Source organism: Sus scrofa, chromosome 16, assembly GCF_054392235.1.
Source record: "Sus scrofa isolate SSC_HxYL_T2T_F1_AM1 chromosome 16, Sscrofa_HxYL_maternal_Yorkshire_Landrace_v2.0, whole genome shotgun sequence".
NCBI classification, from domain to species: domain Eukaryota; kingdom Metazoa; phylum Chordata; class Mammalia; order Artiodactyla; family Suidae; genus Sus; species Sus scrofa.
In genome coordinates, this window is record NC_139398.1 from 60,558,198 (window position 1) to 60,584,898 (window position 26,701).

Here is a 26,701-nt window from a genome sequence, read left to right on the forward strand (position 1 = left end):
GTTCCAGGACCACCCTCCCCAGGAATGATCGGCCTGGCTCTTTTCTTCTAAGCTTGGCAGAGCCATACTGTACAAAGACATTCTTCACTCTATTTCCGAAACCCAGACATCTCTTGCCGTACCTCTTGCCTCTTGTTCACTGTGCCCACTGCCAAAGGCAAGACACCAAGACAGGAAGCAGCATTTACATTTTTTAGAAAAATAGATCCTTAGCATAAGAGATTAATTAGAGTTCAGGAGGCCAAATGAATTAAATATACACAAAAATAAGTCCTAGACAGAGAAGATGCAGTATAAGGATAAGCACTTCCTCAATAATTTTAATTTTTAACCAAACTGTACTGCTTTTCTTCATTAGCATTTACGAGGTTTCTTCTCAGACTGCACATCATTCAATATTTTGATGGATACATTGTTTATCAAAGGCAAATATAAAAGTAAGTATCACAGTTTATGTTTGCTGAAAAATTCTGTCCCTGCTGGTACAGAAATTAGGATAAATGATGGCCCATGTAAAAATGACCCCTTTATTCCTGAAGAGGGGCTGAATTATGGAGACCTCATTCTTGAAGTGTGAAAACATTATTGTATCACAGGTCATGACTTAAAGACCCCGGATTTTACTTATGCTGCAATTATAGTTGGTTTTTCAATATTAGTTCTTCTGTAAGACCTGATAATTTGTTTTGAAATTTAGTTAACTGCTAAGTGACTTTGACAGGTAGCTTTTTTGTGCTTAAGTATACTTTTCAGTAGATTGTGCTAAGCAGATTGAACTGTGGGAATCAACAGTAGAGGACACTGAACTCCCCTGAATGCGTCTAACACTGCTGCCCCACTCCTGGCTGTTGGCAGGTGCATTGGAAGTAATGATTGAGATGAAAAACCAAGATGTGAAGTTCAGCAAAGACACCTACGTTCTTGCTTTTGCAGTTTGCTACAAATTGGTAAGACTGCCTTCTCTAAACTTTTAGAGCATTTTGGGTAGTGTCTGAGAGAGGATTTATTTTTTTCTCTACAAATGAAATTCTGTTCCTCTGAAGTCTGTTTTCCATCTGGTGCCGATATTTCCATTTTAAATGTGTTCATTTTTAGAAAACCCAAGTTAGCCACATCAGACAGTTTTATCATGGGAAAAGCAGTGTTATCATCTTCCGTCTTCTCTGGCATATTATAGATAATGGGAACAAGAAGCAGTGTGCTGGGTTCACACTCTGCTTTAGAGTCCTTTTGCTCTAGAGTCCTCTTGCTCATGCTGGACCTCACCAGACCAGTGTTCTCTGTCGCCCTCTCCCGTGGAAGTCCTGCCACCCTTCAGTGGTGAACCCAAGGACTACTTTGTTCCCCTCGGTGAATTTTTCTGTGATCGCCTACATTGCGTTGGGAGGGATGTCTCTCTCCTCAGTATCCCTTGATTGTGCTCTATTTTATTCACGTATGAGGCACTTAACCGATGTGCTGAACAGATGCACGTTTCATTCTCCCCACGAGAGGATAGACTCCTCGAGGCATCTTTATGTGCCCGCACCTAACAGTGCCTGGTTCACAACTGATCGTTAATAAATGTCATGTGACGTTAAAATGAATTCTCTTAAGAAACAGACTCACAGACATAGAGAGTAGACTTGTGGTTCCCAAGGGGGAGCGGGGAGGGGTGGGATGGACTGGGAGTTTGGGGTCAGTAGATGTGTTTGCATTCAGAATGGATGAGCAATGAGGTCCTACTGTATAGCCCAGGGAACTATATCCAATATCCTAGGATAGACTATGATGAAAGATAATATTAAAAAAAAGAATGTGTGTGTGTGTATATATATATATATATGTATATGTATAACTGAGTCACTTTCTGTACAGCAGAAATTGGCAAATTATAAATCAACTGTACTTTAACAAAAAATAAATTGAGAATAGAGAGCATGACATATAAATCCCTATCTCATTACTGTATCAAGACTGCTTCGTACACATGGGAAGTATTTATTAATTATGGAGTGAATAAATGGTAACTGAAACAGGGTGACCAGGGTTCCATGCATTACCGTCCACATCCATGCCGTTTTAACTCTGGGAGCTGAACAAAACCTTTTTACACTTTTAAAATGAAGGAACACCAAGCAAGGTAGAAGAACACGGCCTATGGAAAAATTTCCCTGAAAAGTACAGCAGTATCAGCTTTCCAAAACAAGACGGGTAGTTGGGTTATAGGGGAAAAAAAACCGACTTGGAAACTGAGTGATGTGAAGTCTAGTCTCAACTTGAGCACTAATGGCTTTGGAGTGGTCACTTACCTCACTTGTGAAATGAAGTATTTGGATTCGGGAGCCAGCAAGCTTTTCCTATAAAAGTCCAGAGAGTAAATATTTTAGGCCTTGGGGGCCACATACAGTCTCTGCTACCTATGGTCCCTGCCATATCTTCTTTGTTTTTATAAACCTTTAAAAGCGTAAGAACCATTTCTAGCTATAGGCTGGATTTGGCCGCAGGGTCAGAGTTTGCTGACTGCCGGATTATGAGATGGTCTTTTCCGGTCATGCCACTTGATGATTCTGTGAAACAGAAGGCCAGCAAAGACAAACAGCCCCTGAGCGTCAGTTCTTCAGCAGTGATACCCAGTTTCCTGACCTCCTCAGAGATGCCTCCCTGAGGACATACTGAAGTGGAGAGAATTCGACTCGACGACCTAGGAAGCACCAGAGGCCTCTTCTCCCCTATGGCGTGTCCAAGAATGATTTGTCTCACTCAGTGGAAGCTGGAGTTGAAAGACTAAACTGGTCAGCTGTGACAAATCCCAAGCCAATTTTGGGAACTGTTCTCTCTCATCTTTGTGAATCACCTCATGACAGACAGATGCAGTCGCAGAACTGCTCTCATAAACCCAGTCCTCCCCCAACATAGTCAAAGGGAGAAAATTCTGTTTTACTACTGCTGTCTGCTAGTCCATGTGCCACTGATGTTCTTGGATTTTTTTTTTTTAAGGTTTCTGTTTTCATGGAATTTTTTTTTTTTTTTCTTTTTTGTCTTCTTCTAGGGTTGTGCCCGAGGCACATGGAGATTCCCAGGCTATGGGTCTAATAGGAGCTGTAGCCACTGGCCTACACCAGAGCCACAGCAACTCAGGATCCGAGCCGCATCTGCAACCTACACCACAGCTCATGGCAACGCCAGATCCTTAACCCACTAAGCAAGGCCAGGGATCGAACCCACAACCTCATGGTTCCTAGTCAGGTTCGTTAACCACTGCACCACGACAGGAACTCCTTCATGGGACTTTTCATGATTTACATTCAATTAAGTGTTCATATTTTCAAATGTTTAACGTGGATATTTTCAGATTGGAAATTCCCTCAGGAAAAGTTCTGTGGTGTTGCTGAGCTTTATTATTTATTCAGGTAGTCGCAGGCTGACTCTTCACACTGGAATGTTCTGGAACCTGTATTTGGAAACCAACCTGCCTGGATAGAGACCTGTATGCTTGCTGGTAAAACTGCCCCAAGTCAGAAAATTGACAATGAACTAAAAATAGTTAATTTAGATTTGAGCTGTTAATATATAACAGACTATCTGCAGAGAGTCTCTGTATAGAGCTTATTAATCTTCTAAGTAGCTTCAGATAGGCTCTGGGAAATTCTTCCAAAAGGAAACCTGTAACAGTGAGCACCAGTAACCATCTTATTAAACTTAAAGGTTTGTGACGTTTATTTATTGAGCAACCCTCTCTCTCCTCTCAGAATAGCCCTGAATCTTTTAAAATCTGTACCACATTAAGAGAAGAAGCCCTAATCAAAGGAGAAGTCCTCTCCAGGAGAGCATCCTGTTTTGCAGTGGCGCTAGCTCTGAACCAGGTAAGGCACATCAGTGAATTGGGAGTGGGTAAGACTTTGACTTTCATTTGTTCTTGCTTTTATTTTCTTGTTTTTCCTCTCACTCCATCAGAAAGAAAAAGTAAGTCCCCATAAAGGGACCGGTGCCTCTGGTGCCGTGGCAACCTACACGTGCCTCTGCCTCCAAAGAATGTTTGCATTAGCAGTTGAGGGCCTAACATGCACTGCTGTTTACAAGGGGTTGGCCAGGATTCTGTGGAAAAGCAATGAGGGAAGCTGCACTCAGAAATTTCTCAAGTAATTAAAAATTTCAAATGAATTGCTCATTATGTAACATGCTCAGAGACCAGTTTTAATTTAATGCTCTCCGAAGTGTGTCTTTTAGTAAATTCTTCAGGGGAACAGTATTCCTTGAGTTCTCAGTACTTAAAATCATTTGTCCGTTGTTTTTTTTACCTGACCTACAGTGTGGTCAAATATAAAATTTTGAGGCCATACTTGCTTTACTTGAGGTTGTCTTAGGCATTGCTCTTTTGTCTTCTTATATGGAATGTTGCCATGGAGAAATCTGAGGCCTGCCTGAATTGTGGTGGTTTTGTTTATTTATTGATTGATTTTTTTACTTCTCAGTGACTAGATCTCCACCCTCCCCCTACCCATTTCCTTTATATCCAGGGAAACATTTTTCTATTGGGGTTTATCTGCCAGTTATTTTCTTAAATTTGTTTTGCTATAATCCTTTTTTACACTCCTTTTTTTCTCATAATGTCTTTATATAGATCATGTGCTGGTTCTTTTTTGGTTATTCATCATTGAAAAACATAAGTTTCTCTTAGACCAGCCATTTGCAGAAGATTCGTGTCAGAGACCAGAGCCATGTTGCTATGTTCTAGGCAAGCAGGAATTTTCTTTCTTTCTTTCTTTCTTTTTTTGGTCTTTTTTATTTTTTATTTTTATTTTTATTTTACCCTCAGCATATGGAAGTTCTCAGGCTAGGGGTCGAATCAAGGCTGTAGCCTCTGGCCTACACCACAGCCATAGCAACAGCAACTCAGGATCTGAGCCTTGTCTGCGACCCACACCATAGCTCAAGGCAATGCCAGATCCTTAACCCACTGAGCAAGGCCAGGGATCGAACCTTCGTCCTCATGGATGCTAGTCAGATTCGTTTCCACTGAGCCACGATGGGAACTCCAGGAATTTTCTTAATGCTGTGAGTTTTGTCCGCAAATATGCACAGACTCCATTTCTCCCTGGCCAGTGGGTAGGCATGGAGGTGACTGTCAGTGCAAAGTCTCTTCTCAGCTGCTGCTCTCAGTGACTTACTGTTGCCTGCAAGTATAGCAGATCTGTGCAAATTCTTGATTAGCTTTACCTCTGCCACCAGAAGGATCCAAAGACCTCATTACTAGTCCTAGACGCTATTACCATGATGGTAAACAGGAATCGAGTACTTCAGGCTGTGCCCCTCACGCTGGAGAACAGCTCTGTGTGCTCTCTCTGAGATGCCCAGCGCTTCGTCTGGAACTTAGCCATGCTCCATCTCCACTGGGTTTTGGCAGTGCAGACCTCTTCTGTGGTTTGAGGTTTTTGCTATTTTCTAATTATGTTAAAGATGGGTTTGCATCTCTGTTTCTCAGTCTTTTTTTTTTTTTTTTTTAAGCTCATCTACTGGGAGAGGGAAATGCCAGCTTCATGCCTCCATCTTGCAGGTTGTTAAAACAATCAGTAACATGCCACTGTAGGAAAGATTTCATAGAATGTTCATTTTTGATTACCAAAAAACTTTTTTTCTTTGTGGACTTCAAAACCCTGGGGGACCATGAATAGGAATATCCTGACACCTTGAAACGACCTTTACGACCACAGCGTAATGTTCATGTGACTTGGGTATGACTTTGTTTTTCTTCCTTCTAGAACCAGCCAGCAAAGGCTCTATCCATTTTTTCTCAAATCATGAAGCCGGAAAGCATAATCTGCACTAATTTAAATGTAAGTGACTGTTTTATGGTTTAAAGTAAGGCTTAAAATTTAATAAAATGATGTCTAGGGGTTTTTCTGTCTGTGTACAAAGAATGACTTTGGATCTCCCAGGGCCTTCATTCATTCCATTCATGTGCTGATCCTTGCGTGAAAGTTACAGTAGAGCCCCCGTGAGGGGCGCCAGCCCATGCTCCTGGGAGTTTAAGTGGGGAATCTAGCTACGCTCAGATGTAGGAGGTAGCTAAACGCTGCAGGTATTGCACATGACTGCAGGAGGCTGCGCTCTAGAGAGAAGGGAGACGGATGCTGCAGTCTCCTCTAAGAAAAGCCTGCTGCTTACTTCCTGTCCATGGGACCTAACTCAGAGTCAGTCGACCTACCCTGCATAAAGTCGTGTCTAATGTGGTAAGGGCTCAATAAATGCTATTTGCATTCTTACTTTGTTGCCAGCCTGCCGTGGCCTAGTGAGTCATCTGTGCCTTCCTGGGGCAATGAAAAGACTAAGAGACTCTCCTGTCATTAAAGACATCACAGCCCCCACTCAGCCTGGCCCGTTGAGGCCCTGCCTGTATGCTGAGTACATCTGTGCTCTGGGGAGTTGAAAAGAAAGCCCCTAACTTCCAAGAACTTGCAGTCTCGGGGTCAAGATGAGGAAGACGGTCAAAAGAAGAGAACTGTGTAAACGCCAGCATGACATGAGCTGGGATAACAGGTCATAGCCAGTGCGGTGCTCCAGGTTGGGGAGCCAAGGGCCAGCCAGCAGGAACACACAGAGGAGACCTGGGGAGGAGAAAACTTGAGCGGGGTTCAGAAGGCGGGCAGGATGATGGGGTTGGAGGGGTGGAGGTGAAAGGGCATTCATTGTAGGGAGATTAGTTTTGCTGAGGGTTTGCTCGTTAGTTTGCTAGTTCTCTTCCTAGCTCTGAGTCCTTATGCAAAGTTTTATCTGAAGTAGCAATAGTAACAGTGATGGTACCATCCTTTTTCATTATTAGAACTGAAAGAACGATGCATACACAGTAGTTAGTACAGCACAGTGAGTGCCTGGCATGTAATCAGTGTTCAGTGATGCTTGCTAATACCAGTCTGTTTGGAATATGTTAAATAAAATGGATGATTTATTTGTAACCATTCCCAGGGTCATGGATGGGAAATGGGCTTAACTCCACGCTCCCATGGTTTTCACTTCTGCCCACAGGGATGACCCACACATGCCCCCCGAGACTGGTGCCCAGATGACTTTCAGGAGAAGGATAAGATAAGCCTTTAGGGTAAACTTTGGAGAATAAATTCTAGTGAGAAGTCTGAGATAAGAATACCTTATATTTGACCTCATGTTTACTTTTCAGAAGGCTCCTTGAGGGAGCAGTGGGGGTGGCGGTGGGGGGAAGCCCACGAGCCTGGCGGGATGGGCATGTTTCCCACAGGGCCACGTGAGGATCCTGGAATTGTCTGAATATGAATCATCCTTCCCCTCCTTGAATTGGGTCACAGAATTGTCACTGTCCACAAACTTAAAGAGAGTTTTACTGCTTAAAAATTCTCGCACAATTCTTCCAAATTTCCAGTATTTCAGTATAAGTCTGTTTCACCTTCCTCTGGGATGGTGAAAAAGAGATGGTTGCCATTCTCAGGTTTAATAATCTTTCAGATGCTGGGTCTCTTATTAGAACAGGTTTTTGTTTTGTTTTGTTTTAAATAATTTAATGGGCCCTAGCTGCGTCATCTGCTTGTAATCCCAAAGGACAGTTTGCTAATTTTTCAGATATGGAAACAAGATGAGCAAGCTGAGTAGTCTGTCTGGTCAGTGTTAGGAGAAACAGGAAAAAAGGTTGTTTTTTTTTCCTAATCTACTTTAAAAATGTATGCCTTATACTAAAATCTGTTCCTGCTGCCAGCTGGAATTTGAACTTACCTAATCCCTCCCCCACTTAATTCTCTTTTCATCAGAATTGTTCCTGTTGTCTATATGACCCCGAGGGCCTGGTTCCCTTTTGCTCAGCTAATGCTGCTCCACACTGAACTGACTGAGCACAGGCTCTCCTGGAGGCGCAGAGCGTGTTGACTCTGCCCTTCCGGTCTGAATTTAAACTCCTCTATTGCAAAAGAATGGTACCCCCTCTTTAGCACTGCTGCTCAATATCAAAGGACCCATTTCTACATCCAAATATGCCTGAAAGACGCAGAGACCGACACGTGGTAGCTCTCCACTGATCTTATTTGAATTCTAATTGTTTCTCTAGAAATCTAAACCCATTTTGGAACTTTTTTACCTTGCAGGGGAACTGACAAGTGGGTTAGTTTCACTGCTTTTATCCTTATTTAACACAGGTTTTTTTTTATGATTTTTTAATTTTTTCCATTATAGTTGGTTTACAGTGTCCTGTCAATTTTCTACTGCACAGCAAAGTGACCCAGTCACACATACATATAGACATTCTTTTTCTCACATTATCCTCCATCATGCTCCATCACAAGTGACTAGATATAGTTCCCAGTGCTCTACGGCAGCATCTCATGGTTTATCCATTCCAAAGGCAATTGTTTGCATCTATTAACCCCAGATTCCCAGTCCATCCCACTCCCTCCCCCTCCTTGTTGGAAACCCCGTCTGTTCGCCAAGTAACACAGGTAAATGTTTTAATGTTTGTTTCTCCTACTCACTAAGGGGCACGCTAAAGTTCTAGCTCAAGCTGAGAAGTCTCCTAGGCTGCACAGGTAGGAAAGGAGACAGGACTTCATATTTCTCATAAATCCCTTTGTGGCAACATCTCACCTATGTGTGTAAGTTAAGAACTGCATTTGGATGGACTCTTTAAAAAGAACAAGACTCTTTACAAATTAGAGGCTTTCTTTTTCCATGGAGAAAACCAGAGGTGGTCAGTTCTAGGTCTGGTATGACATTCCACGATGTCGTCGAGACCCAGCCTCTTTCTGTATTTCCACACCACCATCCTAAGCACGTGCCTTCCTTCCATTACATTTCCGTTCCAGCAAGGAGGAGGAGAAGGGGGGAGGACCAAGAAATTGGTCCCTTTGAGGACTGCCTTCCCAAATGTCGCACCCACCAACTTGTACTCACGTGTTATTGGCCAGAGCTTAATCCCATGGCTGCATCTAGCTGTTCTTGAGTTCCATACGTTACAGTGTCAGTTGAAGTTAGGGAGCTCTGTTATCAAAAAAAAGAAGAAGGGGATATTGGTCACACTATGATATTCTGCTTCAAATATAGCAAATTAAAAAAAAAGTAAAAAAGAAATGCAAATTTCTGCATGTTCAGGGCTTCTGTTCCCTTTTTTGGTCAAAGGTATCCAGTGACTTAACATTTCTTGAGGTCTCAGGGTGAGAAGTATGTGTTCTTTGAGTAGTTTTTCTTTTTTCTTTTTTTTTTTTTAGGGCCGCATCCGTGGCTTATGGAGGGTCCCAGGCTAGGGTCAATTTGGAGCTGCAGCTGCTGGCCTACACCACAGCCACAGCAACGCAGGATCTGAGCCGCATCTGCGACCTACACCACAGCTCACGGCAACGAGATCCTTAACCCACTGAGCGAGGCCAGGGATCGAACTCGCAACCTCATGGTTTCTAGTCGGATTTATTAATCACTGAGCCATGACGGGAACTCCTGAGTAGTTTTTCTTAACCAGAATTCCCCCTGCTGCTTGCTAATTCAATTTTCCTAGGCTTTTGTTTGTGCTCTGTAAGAGCACAGCAGTGTGCCACACCCTGATTTAGCTTTTCTAATTGTACCCTGAGACTTCGGTATGAGACAAGCTCCCAGCTTTCAGTTTTCTCTTTGCCTGTCATCAGTATCTGCCTCCTCTGTGTTGCCCTTCATCGGGATCGTTCGAGGTACTGAACCTTACTCTGAAATCCCTACCGAATCAGAGAGGCAAGAGGGAAACTGGGGAAACTTAAGGAGATAAGTTGAAACCTTCCAGAGCACATCATTATAGCTCCTAGCGTGGGACTCCGGAGGTTTAGCCTTGTAGACCGCTTAGAGCCCTCTGCTCCCTTTCTCTCTCTCATTGATTACTGTTGAGTCTCTGTGCGGTGCCAGGCACTGCAGATACGCATCAATGAGGTCGGCTTGTCCTTGCCCTGGACAGGACAGACCGCTGTCAGCCACACAGGTTAGTTTTCATTAATAAGACTGTTAAGAACGATTTAGAGTTGGAGCTTTTGCCCCACTTCCAAGCTAGTGAGTTAAGCTGCCAATTTCCTGATGCTGCTGGAAAACAAGACACTGAGAGGTGTCACAGCAACAGCGGTAGCCAGAGGCTTCGCATTTACGCATCCGTTGCTTGCGCCCAGTTCCCACAGAGCAACATGATAGTCTTTGCTGTCCACACAGGGGGGTTATTTTAAGAGAAGAACGTGGAACTTGGGAAACCCAAATCTCTTAAAATGAGCAGTGCGCTGTCTGTCTTCCCAGGCTGCTGTTGTGCAGACACCCTTGACAGTATAGTCTGGACTAGAGACAGTCAGTGCTCCTGCCTGACGGTGAGCGACCCACAGAGTGTTCTTTCCCGACGAGGGCTGTGCTCACAGTTTTGCCTGTGCTCCAGAACACTGCACCTAATCAGGTCCTTTGGAGTTGGGCCCATTTAGGATCATTTCATTCCGTTCTTTAGGACCAAAGACCACCTCTCATTCTGATCAGCTGCTCAGCAAACATGCAATATTATAACAAGGACTATTAAGAGAACTTAGCTGGTTTGGTATGAAAAAGGAATATCTCTTCCAGAAAAGAAAAAAAAAAAAATCATCCTTCCTAAAGATCAAGAGCCTTAAACAATGTTTATACCCTTTGACTTTGTAATTTCACTTCTGGGAATCAAATCTAAGAAAGTAACAATTTTTTTTTTTTTCACCATTTCTAGGGCCCCTCCCGCGGCATATGGAGGTTCCCAGGCTAGGGGTCTAATCAGAGCTGTAGCTGCCGGCCTGCACCACAGCCACAGCAACGCGGGATCCGAGTCACGTCTGTGACCTGCACCACAGCTCACAGCAACGCCGGAACCTTAACCCACTGAGCAAGGCCAGGGATCAAACCCACAACCTCATGGTTCCTAGTCGGATTCGTGAACCACTGTGCCATGACGGGAACTCCAGAAAGTAACAATTTTTAACAAGTATGCACATTTATTGATATAATAAAACATGTAATTGCTTTATTTGCTGCATTATTTACATGCTGGATTGCTCTGCATTCGTTATTAAAAATTAGGTTTTGAGATAGGAAATGAGTTCAGACACCCTAGTCACAGAAAGGGCAGCTCCCGCTGGCAAGTGCTGCCGGTGAGCGTGAGCTCCTAACATGAAGCATGGAGACTCGTTCCCAGCTCCCCTGCTCCTGTCCTGTAGCATCAGGACCTGGGGAACTTGACCTTCATACTGGCTCAGAAAGGCTTTCCGAATAGTTGATGCTTATCAGGGGTTGGTGCCAGATACACCCGGGGCAGCTACAAACAGAGTCTGTCTTTGCTGCACCAGCAGGGCCAGCAGCGTCCCCTGAGCTTGCCAAGGCTGAGGTGCGAGAGAAACACCCCCAAGACCCCCGACAGGATCCAGCTCTGAGCAGCTGCAGTGGCTCCAGCCCGTCACCTCCTTACTGGGTCTCCATTTTCTCAGGCAGTTGGGGTGAGGCTGAGATGAGGACATGTAGGAAGCAGCGGGAAAACCGTGACACACACAGGACCTAAGACCAACCCACCCACCTTCTTCCTGCCTGCCCTCCCTGCTGACTTGTCAGGTTATCAGGAGGGGGCTGGCCCAGGGTCAGGGACACATCCAGGTGTTCATGGTGTCCCCACAGTTCACTGTGACCCCCTTGTCTTTCTGGAAGCAGCAATCGAGCCCCAGAGAGAACATGGCCCTGCAGGTGCTGGCCATGTGATCTGACAAGTTCTCAGTGCTTCACTCAGACATCAGCAAAATGGGCATAATAATAATACCTACCTCATGGGGTGGTCATGAGGATTAAAAAAAAAAAAAAAAGTAGGTTTTATTTTTTTCCCTAAAATTATTTAGAAGATAATACGTAAGATTTTAAACAATGGTTAACATCAGTCGGTGAATTCTGAGGTACTCTCATTTTCTTTAAACTGTTCTGTATTTTTCAGCGGGCGCTGGCAATGGGGAGGGCTGCAGGAGAATGTGTTTTTGCCCTTCTGTTAATTGTACCTGACGGCAGGCGGTGAGCAGTATCACGCGGAGGCCACGTCTAGGGCCCCCTTTTGAAAGTTCCTTACTAGCTACCATGTAAATAGGAATTCCTCATTAAGACATTAACCAGCTTCCACTCTACACTTGCAACAACCTCTATCCCTGCTGTTTCTGAACCCCAAAGTTAAATTAAAAAGATAAAGGTATCATTTGCCCCAGAGCCAGTCTTTAGGAGACTGAATGTCTCAGCCTTGAATCTAGAAGAAATAGGAAAAACTAGCAGTAAGGATTATTGAGTACCTCCTGCATGTTAACAGTAACCCCAAATGTGAGCTGTATTTTCCTCATGTTACAAATACAGGAAGTGGAAGAGATTAAATACCTGGCCAGAGTCACTCCGCTGGTGACTGCCAGTGCCGGGATTCTGGCCCCGCTATGCCAGACTCTAGAATTCCCCCATTTCTGCCCTTTAGCAAGTTGTGAAGTTTTGGTGTTTTGATTAGCTACTGAAAACAAATTTTGGCTTGTGGGCATTCATTTCGAAGCTCTTTTGAACCTGTGCGAGCAAATGAAGGAGGAGTTGGCCTGAAAGTGGGGGGGGGGCTGTCAACGTGGGCTCGTCTCACAGGGTTCGTTGCTCAGTGCTGATGACTGGCTCCGTCTTGTGTTTGCTTGTTTCTTCTTTTTATTCAGATTATGATCCATGTCCAATCCAATATGCTGAAAGCCCTCATAGAAATCCTGAAGGATGCCACAGAGGGAAATTTATCAAGATTTGTGAAAAAACATGTGTTCTCAGAAGAAGTGGTGAGTATGGACAGAGATGACAGAACGGAGCAGGGGCAGTCTCTGAACCGGCCACTCAGTACCTTAGTCCCCTAAGGCCACCTCCTTAAACAGAGGCACAGATCTGGCTGCCTCGCTGTTCTCTTGTCAGTGTGTGGGCGCAAAGTCCGTTCTCCCTTCTAACGTAATAGAGCCTCTGCAATTCGAGGAAAGCTTTCTCCCTTTACATAGTTCTTTCCCCACACTGTTTGCACGGGGGTCGGCTCTCTTTTTTCCCTTTCTCCTCAAGCATCCACTTCCTTCTCCCCACTCCTCATGCTTCAGGGGTCAACCTTGCCTCATGTCTCAGAAGGAAATAGAAGCAATCAGAGCAGAGCTGCCTCCTTGTCCCCCCACCCTGCTCCCTCCTGAAGCCCAGGTGACTACAGACAGACAGCTCTCTAGAGCCAGCTCGGCTCCCCAGCTGCGCCTGGGGCCCTCCCCTCACCCCTTTGGAGCCTCCGCACTGCGCCTGTGGATCACTCCCGTGGGCACATAGTAGACAGGAGCATCTCATCTTTAAAAAGAGCTCCCCGCCTTAAACAAGTGAAAAGACAGACCTGGTATTTAGATAGGAAGACTCAACCGCATAAAATTAGTTCTTCCAAAGTTAATGTGAGAATGTAACATCACAATAAAAATACCGTTAGGTTTTTTTCCTATAGTTAAAGCTTAGTAGAGCAAACTAGCAAGAGTAGCTGGGAAAACCCTGGGAAAGAAGAGTAGGAAAAGGTGCCAGACCTGCTGGATATGAAGCCACACTAAAGCTGCTCTAATTAGAACTCTCATTTTGGCTCCTGAGTAGACCAACTGATGGAACCATATAAGTGCTTTGCAAAATTATAAAATAAGTTAAAATTGAAAAGAAGCAATTTCTAAACATTGAAAGAAAAATGAAACAGAGGAACCAATGTGTCACATTGATGGCTTAAGCACACAAAGAGGAATTGTAAGTTATTTGAAATTTAGAAGGCTGGCAAAGGGAGCCTGTCGGCAAACTAATTGGATAGGATTAAGTCTAAAGCTTCTTTCTATTTGATGTCTTAGCGCTGTGTAGGTTGTGCCTCACCCACACCTTTCCGGAGGATGTTTAGAGAGGTAGGGAACTAGAAGGTAAAGCGGGGTTAGAGCGCTGGAGAGTGTGTGTGTGTGTGTGTGTGTGTTCCTTAGACCTGGCTCATGCATATGTTGTTCTAGTCGTGTGACTGAACCATCCAAACAAACTTCACGCTGAAAAGTGCTGGTTGTTTTGTTTCCCCTAAAGCCTACAAGGCTCATTTACTCAGAAAGCTCAACCTCCAGTTCCCTGTGTCCTCTGGTTGTTGTGAGGCCACTCGGGGAACTGCTTGTTGAGACATGAATTGATCCATAAAACTCCAGCAGCTCTTGATCTAGTGCTCAATATGTCAGCGAGATTGCACATGGAGTCTAATATTGTAGAGCTCTGTATTTTACAAATGCTCTGTTTGGTGTTTATGCCACCAGTTATTAAAAATATCCTATGCGCGGAGAGATGGTGCCATTTCCGCCCCCCAGAGGAATGTTGAAAAGAACTGGCAACTTTCTGCAGCCCCCCCAGGGAAAGCATTCAAACAGGAGCTGCTTCCTTATTGACTTCTGTAAAACTTCAGTTTACAACGTGGTACCGCCTCTTCTCTGCTTAAATTGCAGAATGGACCAATACCACGTAGTATTTCTGCAGTGAGTTAAGAGATGGGTAGTATTTGCCATGAGGGCAGGGTCACCTGCAGCTCGGCTCCCCTGCTTTGCTTCTACTGGAAGCCGTGCACTGCTGCACACGGAGTCACCCCACCTTGAACTTGAGGCCTAAACAGGCTTTCCTTTGTAAGAACATGACAAGTGTTTAAACTTTATGCAAAGGTTCAGTGGGGAGCCCTTGTTTGAAAGTGTGTAGAGAGCAGACAGGAGTGTGGTAAATTAGGATTCAAAGAGATTCACCAGAGACCTAGATCACCTCAGTGTCATCGAGAAATGCTGTCAGGTTGTCTCCTTAATAAGGTCTGAACTAAGTAAAATGTTGGTTTTGTTCAGAAAGTGCTTTTGCATTCTGATTTTGAGCTGACCCCTTTTTGTAGAATAAAATGCCATTCATATACTTGTGATGCTGATATTTATACTCCTGGTCTAGACCTGGCCTCCATGCCTCCTACTTGTGTATCCAACAGCCTCTGGAAATATCCACGTCGGTGTGTCATAGTCACCTGCCTTGTCCGAAACAGCGCTTCTGATTTTCCCTCCCAAGTCTGCTCCTCCCCCTCCCATCTCAGGGAGTGACATCCCCCATCTCCAGGCTGCTAAAGCCCCAACTGGGAAGATGTCTTTGATTCTTCCTGTTCCCTTAGCAAAAAGTCCTTTCAGTTTAATCTCCAAAATACACTTTCTTTCCCTCTACTTCCCTGTCTCTTCTATACACTTCCCATCTAAACCATCACCTGTTCTCATCTGGCCTAGGATACGGGCCTCTCGTTAGTCTCTACATTCTGGAATCCTCCACTTCCCTACCTGGCTTTTTAAATCTAAATCAGATCATGCCCCAATGTGGACCATCTGATGGCTTTTAGCATAAATTCAAAAATGAAATAAATTCCAAAAAAGCCCTACATCATCTGGCTCTGCCTCCTGCTCTGACCACTAAACTGGACACAACTGGAGTTCCCATTGTGCTCAGCGGTAAGGAAACCAACTAGGATCCACGAGGATTTGGGTGTAATCCCTGGCCCCACTCAGTGGATTAAGGATTCATTGTTGCCTTGAGCAGTGATGTAGGTCACAAACACAGCTTGGATCCCAAGTGGCTGTGGCTGTGGCGTAGGCTGGCGGCTACAGCTCCGATTCGACCCCCAGCCTGGGAACTCCCATGTGCCACAGGTGTGGCCCTAAAAAGCAAAAAACGAAACAAAAAAAAACCTGGACACAATTTTTTCTACTGCTCTCTGACCTCCTTTCCCCCCTGTATGTTTTGCTACATAGTATGTGCCACTTGAACCCCCATTTTTATAAAATACTAGGTATGGGAGTCCCGTTGTGGCTCAGTGGTTAAGGAGTCTGACTAGGAACCATGAGGTTGCGGGTTCGATCCCTGGCCTCACTCAGTGGGTCAAGGATCCGGCGTTGCCATGAGCTGTGGTGTAGGTTGTAGACGTGGCTCAGACCTGGTGTTGCTGTGGCTCTGGCATAGGCTGGTGGCTTCAGCTCCAGTTCAACCCCTAGCCTGGGAACCTCCATGTGCCGTGGTTGTGGCCCTAGAAAAAGACAAAAAAATCAAATAAAATACTAGGTATGATTTTTCAAGAACTAATCCTGAATGTTGTATGTAGCTTGTGGACTCCCTTATAGCCCACCATACCTCTGTGCCCCAGTACCCTCTTTTCACCATTTTAGGTATGCACTCTACATGCATTTGTCTGTTTTTATTTTTTGGCCATGCCGGGGGCATGTGGAAGCTCCCAGGCCAGGGATCAAACCTGTGCCATAGCAGTTACCAGTGCCACAGCAGTGACGATGCTGGATCCTTAACCTGCTGAGCCACAAGAGAACTCCTTTTAAGCATTTCTGTCTCTGCTTCTTGGAGGATGAAAAGAACAAGGAAGGAGTCTTGCAGAGATATAATGACGTGCTCTTGTGATTTTCCAGCTGGTCAAAGTGAGGGAAAAGGTGAAGCACGTGCCTGCTCTTCTGGCCAAATTTGACGAGCTCTATGGGAAACTGCACGTAAATGGCCAGGTCACGACTTACAGTTTGGATGCTCTGCTCTGCCACACGCCCAGGGACGTGAAATCCCACATGGGGCTGCTCAACAAGAGGACAGTCAGCCGTCGGACCTTCCAGCCACTCAGCCAGTCCCTGTGGGCCGAATAACCCTGGGTTCAAACCAGCCGTGGGCCTGAGTTGGAGGGGCCTGCCTCTAGTGAATTACTGGCTTCCTAAGAAGTCAGGCATCCCACTCCGGTGCATCCTCTCCTAACCCCTGGTCTCCTCCTTCAATCTCCACATTCACTGACTGCTGGCAGGCTGACTTGAGAAGTTCAAGGTGTGCCGTTGTGAAGCAAGCACAGCAGAAAGCTTGGCCCCCCGCGGAAAGGAGGCTTCCCTGCACAGACTGCCGCGGATCCTCGGAGGGACACGGTCACGGTCACCGTGTTCAGCCCAGCTTCTGTACCAGAGCAGAACCCAGGAAGCACTCGCTGGCAGGAAGGAATTTCACCGGAAGTCGCCAGCTCCAGCCAACATCCAGGGGAATAGTTACTTCCAGATTATTCCCTTGCTGAATTCAGGAGGTCGGAAACCCTATTCTGTGCTGGGAAGTAGCCCAGGATTTTCTCACTGCTTCTGTCCTCACTTATCTGTGACACTAAATTATGGCCCTCATGTTTCCATCTGTAAAATAAACACATTGCTCATGTGAATCTGTGTATTACTTTGAAATTTTCACTCAAGGTTCAATAGGGTCAGGTTTTCTCAAAAATAACAGAAATTAAAAGGTTCCTGAGAAAAAACTTTTTGTTTTCGCCGCAGAACAAACAAAACCAGGGTTTAATTCTCAGAGCTAATAAATAAGCTGAAAATTTAAATGGATACCACTTGGGTCATGGGCATGCCATGTGCTTTTCAAAATAAATGCCAGTAATGCTGTCAGTATGGCTCAGTTTTCCATGCGGGTCATAAATATTTGATCCAATTCATTTGTTAATCATTTTCTCTTTTCTCTCTTGGGATGTTTTATTTTTTGGTAAAAATAAATGTGTCAGGACAGCAGGTCAGAGCTTCCTCAGACTGATCTGTCTCTTGACAGTTTGAAAGCTGGCCCCTGTGCCGCCACCCCTTTGTTTCTGAGGGCCCCCGTGATGGGAAAGCCTCCCAGCCGGCTTTCTGGGGTGCTACGACCCCTTATTCAGCACGCCTCAAAACCCAAGGCTGGCTCTAACTTTATTGTTACACTGAGACGAGAACTGTTCCTAGAACCAGGAATTCTAGAGCAGAAGGAATCTTCAAAGTCTCCTACTCAGGTCGAGGAAATGACTTTTGCCCAATGTGGCCTGACCAGTTTGAGGCCTGGCTGAGGTTAACCTCCACATTCCTAGTCTCACACCCTCCCACTGCGCCTCCCTGGGGCTCCTCAGAGGAGAAAGAGCAGAATCTCTTCAGAGATGGGGCACCGAGGGCTCCCACAACCCTGCGTGGCCATGGGCTCCCCCCCATCTCCTCATTTGTTAAATGGGGTAATAGGAATACCGCTTCATGGACTTGCTGTGCAGATGCAGTGAGGTACACGTGAAGCTGCCTGGCTTGAAGTAAGTGCTGTACAGACATTAGCTATTAGCACTGTGGGTAGCATTCAGAGTGTTTGCACCTAGCTGAAGAATTACTTAAACAAATGAGTTCTTCCTCCTGTTCGGGAATAGCAGAAGAATTTCTTTAGCCTCTGCTCTGTGAAGCATAAGCGTCATTCCAAGAAAATTCTCTGCCTTCATAGAAGCTTAATCGCATCTTGTCTGGTGTTTTGCAAAAGAAAAAAAAAAGCATTTCAATGTCTCTACCTTCAAAGTCTTAGGGAATAATAGGGCATGCTTCCTGTCCCCCAACTTATCTTTTATCTTCCCCAGCATTCACAGAGGGCATTCAAATGGCTATTATGCCCTGGGTGAATGTGGCCTTGGTTGTTAGCTAACGACTATTCATTAGCCAAAAAAAAAAAAAAAAAAAGAATTTTGTGTGCAATAAATAGCAGCCATGACCTTCCCAAGCCCCGCTGTTCTGAGCAGCTGGCGGCTGTGGTTCTTTGCTGACTGCAAAATGGTCCTTCAACCTGTTCCCACAAGTCTCACTGAGGGGCAGCTTAGTACAGAGGTAACAAATGTGCATAATGTTTACCCTAAAATAACAGACAATTCTGAAGGCTGGGGAAAAAAAAATCAAAGAAAGTATCTCAGATACGGCAACCATTCTATTCTTCAAAACTTGGTAGTTTCTTTGAAAAAATAGGGTTTCTTTGCAATTGATAATTTGCCTAAAGCACCTGCATACTCTTCAGTAACTTGCCTCAAGTGTGTGCTTAATTCCATTAATGAGAATGTCTGATGGACAGAACCTCTTATTCCCCAAGTCTGTTATGAGCCTTTGTAGGTTGTTTTTCACTTACTGTAAATGTCTGTTGCTACAGAAGCCGAAAATCATGGTGAGTACAGCACAGTATGAGAAAGAGACGAAAAGATATCTCCTTAATTAGGTGATATGGGCTGGCGGACTAGTTATCTACTGCTGTGTCAGAAACACTCCAGAATTTAGTGGCTTAAAACAAGACCAATCATTTTATTCGAATTGACTGGGCTCAGCCAGGCAGTCACCTTGAACGCTTCTTCACTTAATGTTTCTGGCAATTGATGCTAGGACCTCAGCTGGGGCTGGGGCTGAGCATCCACACGTGGCTCCCTGAGGGCACAGTGCCTGCTACTGGGGAGTGAGTGTCCTCAGAGGACAGGCAGAAACTCTGTCACCTTTTACGACCCAGTCTCGGAAGTCACAGCATCACTTCCACTCAAGCTACAGGAGGAAGCATACGTCCCACATTCAGTGATGGGAATGTCAGAATTTATGGGCATGTTTCTACCATTCATTCATTCATGATTCATTCATTCAGGCTGCACCCACCACCTGCACAAGTTCCAGGGCCAGGGATCTCACCTGTGCCACAGCAGGGACCCAAGCAACAGGAGTGACAGCACCAGGTCCTTAACCTTCTGAGCCACCAGGAAACTCCTGGGCATGTTTTAAACCACCACAGTCTTTTTCAGTAAGCTCTTTAAACTAGTCCTTTCCCATCGCTACCTCCCTAATTAAAGCCACCATCATCAGTCATCTGTCTTTCAGCTCTTCTCTCTACCGCAGCCAGAGGGAGGCTTCCAAAACACATGTGGCCTCTCTTCTGTTGAAAACCTCCGAGGGCTCCTCACATCCCTCTGGGCAAAGCTCAGACGCTAACATGCCTGAGAAGGCCCTTCCGAATCTGGCCCTGGGGTCTGCCCATGCGGCCCCATCCCACTCCACCACCCTTCTTCCCTCCTGATCGTCTTTTGGGTCATAATTTAGACATCCTTCCGTTGTTTCACACCTGTCATACTCCCACCGCTGCCTGTTTGCATTTTTCAGTCCACGGAGGAGCCCATCTACCTTGCTCTCCACTGTCTGCTCTGTACCCGGCGCAGCAGGGAGTGCAGGAGAGGATGAGCACTCACTGAACTACCACCTCGCTTGTCATATAATCATGTCGGCTGTTGTCACCATCCCCCCATGAATCGCGTCTTCTCGCCAATGCCACGCGCTCGGCCGCAGACACTTCACATTTAGACCTGCTTCCAAGCTTTGGCTCTGCCCATCATGTGACCTTTTCTCCTCCCACCTAAAATGCCTTCACTCTTACTCTAGCCACCTTTTTCTCCCCAACTCATGTGTTCTCTCTTCTACAAGGCATCCTCGAGCTGTAGAACCCAGGTGGGTTCTCCATTCCTTCATCCACCAAATCCACAGGGCGCACGTACAACAGACGAGGCGACGTGAGAGGCCCTGAATGCCACGGGGACAAGATTGACAAGATGGCTTTTCCAAAGCAGAACACTCTGAGCCTGCCATGCGGAACTAGGAACCTTTTGGTCTAGTCATTTGCTCTTTGCTTCTGTAGCCAGTACTCATTACAGAGCGATCAAAATCCTACTCGAGAACACTCGGTAGTGAAATAAGACCCATTCTGGGCCACTTTTGGTGATGATGACCCAAGAAATTAATGCAAATGTGAACTAATTCCTAAGGACTCTTACTGGGAAATTATAATGGGGCAGTAAAGCTTTCCCTGCTACAATTCACGTAGGCAAGATGAACAAAAATTTCTTATTCATTCTCTGGCTATATTGAGAAGCCAGTAGAGGAATTCATGGGAGACTTGATCTTGCTGGAAGACTATTTTTAAGTTTGACACTTTTTAAGGTAAATGTTTGATCTTTCCGATATATTCCTCTTGTGTCTTTTCCTAGCCAGGAGGACAGCTGAGGCTAAGTCAGTGGTTGTCAGACTTTAGCAAGCATGTGAGTCACCTGCGGAGCCTGTTCACTCCCAGATTGCTGGGCCGCCTCCAGAGCTTCAGAACCGTAGCCCCGGAGGAGGGCCCAAGAATGTGCATTTCTAATACATTCTCAGGTGCTGCTGTTGCTAGTCTGAGGACTGCTTTAACCACTGCTGTTGGAGGAGGCTTGTGTTCCTTCATGTGCATGGGAGGCTCAGGCTTCAGGTCCAGTCTCTGGGACCACAGGAGGGGGTCTCTGCTGTGAAGAGGGACAAGCAGGGGAGCATGGCTTTGTCCTTGGACTCCTGAGCAGATGTCTGCTGAGGCCACGCCAGTTCCCAGGCTGAACTCTGTGCCTTTGCCACTTGCCCCTACTCACCAGGCCCCTCACTCGGATGCTGACTCACCTCAACCCCAAGCCCTGCCCTGGATTCAATGAATCAGGAGTCTCAGGGCATTATGATTTAAGATCAATGAAAAAGAGATTTATTCAGTGTTTTCAAATTATATGCATATCCACATAAATTAGGCAACAGGTGGCAAAATAGCACAGTGCTTAACAAAACTAACCCAAGATTCAAATTTATGTTATAACATTTCTATCTACAAATTTGACTTGGGAAAATTAAACTTAGTAGATAAAATAGCTATTTAAAAAACCACAATGGTAGTAGCTAAATTAATAAAATTGGATATGCATTATGCATAAAAAATGTGTAGTGAACCCAATCATTTTGAGTTGATCCCAGTGGAAATAGTTCAGAGAAGCAAAAATTAAAAAAATGTTGAAAGGAAATTATTTGACTGTATTGCATACAAAAAATGGATCAAGCAATGAGGCTGGCTTAAATGACATTACCTCAGAAATATCTGAACAAAAACCGAGTAATGTTGATGACATTCTGATTGAAATATTTTTTATTCTTAACATGGAGTTAAAAGGAAGGGGATTAAAAAATACCCTCTGTTCTCATGGACTTGCATTCTGCAGGAGGAACAGATGCTCCAGTACATGGATGACCGTACAAATGACCTCATGATCCCAAGTGGGACAGATAAGTCCAGGGGGTAACTCACATCACCCTGTGGCAGAGACAGTAAGTGGCATGTGCATGCACATGTGCAAACACACGCACACACACACACAAAGAAGTGGACCCTTTCTGGGTCTTTCACAGCACCAATCGTCTATGTCCTTCATTTTGACCATAAAGTACGTTGCCTTGTGTTGTTACCGAACTTTTTAGTGTGTCCAGGGTCTCCTGAAGGATGAAGTGTTCGACCTTTGTCTTCTATGACCCCAAAGTACCTTTGCAGCATAACACCGTACACATCATGGGCCATTAGTATTCTTTGAAAGAATGAATGAATGGCAGATTTTAGTTACTGTGGACTGTCTACCATGATATGCTTAAGGACCTCACAACTTTGTCACAACCAGTTGCTTTTTCTACCTCCGTTTTAGATCTGACAGAGCCCAGAAGCAGTGAAGGGGAAGCCCGGGCTGATAAGAAGGGGGCATTAACATATGGGCCTGAGCCCCTCTATCTTCCAGTTCTGACGCCATGGATTCCCCACCCCACCCCCCCGTAAGGCCAAGCACTCAGCTAATCTGAGACAGAAGCGACTGGGGGGCAGGGGGAGTGGGGAAGGGCACAAGGGTTCCAGCTGAAACTTCCAAGGTGCGAACGAAAGAGGGTCAAACCCCTGCAGAACCTCGAACCCACCCCACCCCTAGTTGCCTGCCTTGCGCAGGGGATCCTTCTGAGGCCTGTGGCCTCCAAAGGCCTCCCAGGCACCTCGGCCACCATGATCAAAGGCAGGGTTGAGGGAAGAAGACTCAGAGGGAAAAAGAACACCACGCTTGGCTGCTATCGCTGCCCTGCAGCTGAAACCCTGCAAGGCTGGTGTGCTGGGATAGGAGAAGGCCTCATTTCATTAGGCTCAGAGAGGAAAATGTGCAAGGAACCAGAGTCAGCCTAGAAGGCATCAGGGCAACCTGGGGTTTCACCTGCAGGCCTGCCTGGGACATGCATGGCCTGGTTAATGATGCTTACATCCCTCGCCTTCCTGAGCGCTCTCTCTCCCGCCCCAAGTCAGGCCAAGCTGCTCACCCAGAAGAGCCCAGCATCACTGCATCACCTAATCCCTCAAACCTCCCTCAGTCCCAGGCAGCAAGATCATGTGTCAAATTACAAGTGATATCACCAAGAAGGAAGAAGCAACCCCCCCTCCCCACCATCAGGGGCTGCTATCCACAGCTGGATTTGATTTTGAATTCACGAATGCAAGTCACATGCCTGGCAACCAGGCAGCAGAACCTCCTGGTGTATCCTACTGCACCCTAGGGGGACACATCATGTAGCCACTAGGGTTCAAGAGGATTAAGGGTGACCTTCAGGTTCACGGCTGGAAATTACTGGATTAACATCAGGTAGTCAAAGGAGTATGTTCTGGTTATAGCCGGCGGCAGGATGGCCACAGGCACGTCCAAAGATAATTCAGCACGAATGCTGCTCACTGAGAAGCCACGAGAAACTAGGCAACCAACTCAACACGAGGCTTCTGGACCAGGGGGTTTGTCCCCCATATAACACCATAGAAGGTGGGGGAAATGTCACTCCCAATTTAGATTAGCGGAATCGTTTCTGTGACACATCGCTGCTCCAGGGACAGGGAATTCAACAACTATGAAAGGGCTTTATAAGCTAAAGTTCATAAAATAAAGGAAAAACAGCTAATACATAAGACTTACCGCTGGTCAGATCGTATGCAAAGCACTTGTATAGAGTATCTCATTTAATCCTCAGGAAAACTCCATGTGCGACTGTTCCCCAGTTCGGCAGATGACGAAACTGCAGCTCAGAGAAGTTATTACCTGCCCATGGATATAATGCTGGGGAGTGCGTGAGAACAGCAGTCTGACGCCAGAGCTCATGTTTGTAACTCTCTCTGGAGTTAACAGCGGCTGTGTGTGTGGTGCGCGTGTGCTCGGGGCACCTGGGTGCGTGGGTTCGCACGTGCGCATGCGTATCCTTTTCAGGAGACGTGGTTTTATGCTGTTAATTCGGCCAAACCTCAAAGGGGTTTCTGAGCAAAAAAGGTTAAAATGTACATGCTTACATACATATACATACTTATATATGAGTATTTCTACACACACACACACACACACACACACACACACACACACCCACAACCACAAATTTATAGGTATTTTTTTCAGGGCTCTCTGGCCAGCTTCAAGCTTTGCTCTCTGCTGAAGAACTTAAGAGTTGCCAGCAGAGGGCGCCAAGAGCCACCATTTTTAAAAGGTGCAAGTGTTCGGATGCATCTTCCGTTTCTGGAATGCAGAGAGAACCGAAGCCCACATTGCAGGCTAGACAGCCAAGGTAGCTATCAGCAGACTTTAGAGAAGATACAGAATATTGCCTTCACTCAGATTAAGAACTACCCAGTATTGGAGTTTCCAGTATGGCACAATGGGGTTGGTGGGGTCTCTGGAGCAGCTGGGACACAGGTTCCATCCCCTGCTCTGCACAGTGGGTCAAGGATCTGGAGTCGCCCCTCAGCTGAAGCTCAGATCTGATCCCTGGCTGGGAACTCCATGTGCTCTGGGGCAGCCAAAAAGGGAAAAAACAAAAACACAAAAACCTTTAAAAAATTATCCACTGTTGAAAGGATGTTTTTAGAAGAGAGAAAACCGTGAGGATGAGCTTCTGCAGATAATACACCAGTGCAAGTGTGTGCGTTGCATCAACTAGATGATTGATGAGAAAGCTATCATCCGGCTTTTCCTGAAAGGTAAACAGCTGGTCCTTGTCTCACTTGGAAAAGAGTCTCCTAAATTAAGAAGAAAAACAAGGAACTATTTGTCTTTTTTACTGAAATCACATGGGTGTGTGAGAGAAGTGAAAAGGAATTAGGCACAATTATTTCCATTGTCTTTCTACCCTAGTCAAATCAATCAAATGACAGCAACCTGACTACCTCTTCCTGCCACCATCAGGAAGGTCCTAAGTTTTGGAACTTTCTCCATTTAAGTGAGGGGGATTCTGGTATTTGGTATTTGTCATTGCCCATTTCTAGGAATAGGTCAAAGGTCAAGTTTACATTATCACAACCCTTTAATGTAAACTGAGACTTCACAGGTACTAATTATTATAATGGGATTGGGCTTGGGATTGTGGTGAAAGACATCCCTGCCAGAGACCAGGGCCCAGGAGCAGAGGAAGAGCAGAACCCTTGCTCAGAAGTGTTGAATAGGTAACCTCTTGGGAACCACCAAAAGGACCTGGAGATTCTGTGTGACTGTATAGCTGACAACTGATGGGGGTGAAAGAAACCAGCTGTTCATTACTCTAAACGGGGCCCACAGAGTTGGTATGGCTTAGGCCCAGCAGTTCCAAAAAAAGCTTGGGGGGACGTCCTATAGTAGATGCTATTCGCCACATATAGTCTACGATTCATCTCCCTTATAAAGTGAAGAAAATCGCAGAACACCTGGCTGATGGCCATTTGGTCAAACTCCTCTGGGAGTGTGGAGCCGAGTGGGCAGAACAAAATATCTCTCTACAAAATCTCAAAATCTCTCTGTGTCAGCTGACTAACCCACTCGGAGGTCGGAGTGCGGGGAGGCCCATGTGAAGGCAGTGCCCTACTGCACCGCCTGGGGGGGAGGCGACCTTACTGTGACCCGACTCAAGTAAAGGGGCAGCAGCATGAGGCTCACTCCTGACACTGCTGAGAGCTGACAACCAGGACACAGCTGGGATGGTGGCAGGTCTGGGCTCCCATGCACCTGCCGGTCCCCCACCTTTGTTGTCTCAGAGTCAAAATGCCAAAGTCCGTGGACCACGGGTCTGGCCCAAATGTATCATCTTTTATTCATGTGGACCATTTGGGTCTTTTTTTAACACCTTTTTATCCCCCCAGACATCTGAACTCCACATTTCACTTTGCAAGAGTAGATATAACTTAAAAGTTAGTGATCATTTCACTCTGTTGAAATCCTTTTATGTGCAAAACACCTCTGTAGATGCAGAGGGGGAAACGAAGGTAACCAGCACAGCTCCGCTGCCTCCAAATGCCACCTCTCCTGACTCCATTCTGAAGATCCAGAGACAAATAGGTAAGAGTCCCCCTGTGTCTGAGTTGGTTTTGACAAGCCTGCTGGGCTGGAGGTGGCTGGGTGCAATTTTGCCTTCTGTTCAGTTTTCAATAAACCAATGTCATGATTTTTTCTCCTCCTGAATTCTACTTCCTCTTTCTTCTTTCTCTGTTCTTCTATTTTGTGTCTTCCCCATCATTTTGTTAATGCTTCTCTCTTTAAAAAAAAAAAAAAAAAGATTTTAGGTCCCCTTTTTTAGGCTCTTTGGTGACGGAGTTTGGCTTCCTGTGTTTTACTCTTTCACTCACTGACTCAGAATGGAGGCTGCTTTACTGGAACTTAGGAGAAACTTGAGGTTTGCTTTCAGTCCTGTTTTCTCCCTGCAGAAGTTATTATTTCAAGGGAGAAGCTCTGAATAGGCCAAGTTAATGAAATAAGCCCCCAAACTGACTTTCCTCCCCAGCTTCCCTTGGGTCATATTCTGTAGAAAGGGGACAAAGCCGGCTTGGAGCTGCTCATTTTTTTCCCCAAATCTGTCACCCGGGCGGAGCATCTTATGCTGCCTTTGACACAAGCCCCTCAGGTTGGGGCATGGGCAGGACTAACCAACTAAAACTGTCTTTTACTGCAACCCAAGGTACATTGTAACTTTCCCACTTTGTTCAACAGAAAATATTTAGCAAGCATCCATTTTGCTGGGAAAACAGAGCGGACAGGTTA

General features: G+C 45.6%; 2 protein-coding genes and 1 long non-coding RNA gene across 11 annotated transcripts in view; 1 reads left to right on the forward strand and 2 right to left on the reverse strand.

The window, feature by feature from the left end:
• Positions 1 to 17,224, forward strand: part of PTCD2 (pentatricopeptide repeat domain 2) — a 30,932-nt gene extending 13,708 nt beyond the window's left edge. For 2 of the 5 annotated variants that reach the window (XM_085002445.1, XM_021076727.2), the window contains 6 exons: positions 359 to 437; positions 856 to 947; positions 3,732 to 3,845; positions 5,742 to 5,816; positions 12,666 to 12,779; positions 16,452 to 17,224. In XM_085002445.1, the coding sequence (XP_084858571.1) occupies positions 359 to 437; positions 856 to 947; positions 3,732 to 3,845; positions 5,742 to 5,816; positions 12,666 to 12,779; positions 16,452 to 16,676 (699 nt within the window). In that variant the 3' untranslated portion in view covers positions 16,677 to 17,224. Of the gene's footprint in view, positions 1 to 358; positions 438 to 855; positions 948 to 2,633; positions 3,846 to 5,741; positions 5,817 to 6,257; positions 6,936 to 12,665; positions 12,780 to 16,451 lie in introns of those variants that run through there. The other 3 variants (XR_014831510.1, XR_014831511.1, XM_085002446.1) reach the window with 3 other exon arrangements.
• Positions 1 to 23,837, reverse strand: part of LOC146395606 (uncharacterized) — a 28,737-nt gene extending 4,900 nt beyond the window's left edge. Inside the window, exons 1-3 of the long non-coding RNA XR_014831519.1 lie at positions 23,627 to 23,837; positions 8,890 to 8,976; positions 2,292 to 2,339 (exon numbers count right to left, since the gene is read on the reverse strand). This is a non-coding gene — a long non-coding RNA (uncharacterized LOC146395606). The remainder of the gene's footprint in view (positions 1 to 2,291; positions 2,340 to 8,889; positions 8,977 to 23,626) is intronic.
• A 1,897-nt stretch (positions 23,838 to 25,734) lies between these two features.
• Positions 25,735 to 26,701, reverse strand: part of ZNF366 (zinc finger protein 366) — a 404,477-nt gene continuing 403,510 nt past the window's right edge. For 3 of the 5 annotated variants that reach the window (XR_014831499.1, XR_014831502.1, XR_014831501.1), the window contains one exon: positions 25,735 to 26,197. The gene's annotated coding sequence lies outside the window, so the exon portion shown is untranslated. The remainder of the gene's footprint in view (positions 26,198 to 26,701) is intronic. The other 2 variants (XR_014831500.1, XR_014831503.1) reach the window with 1 other exon arrangement.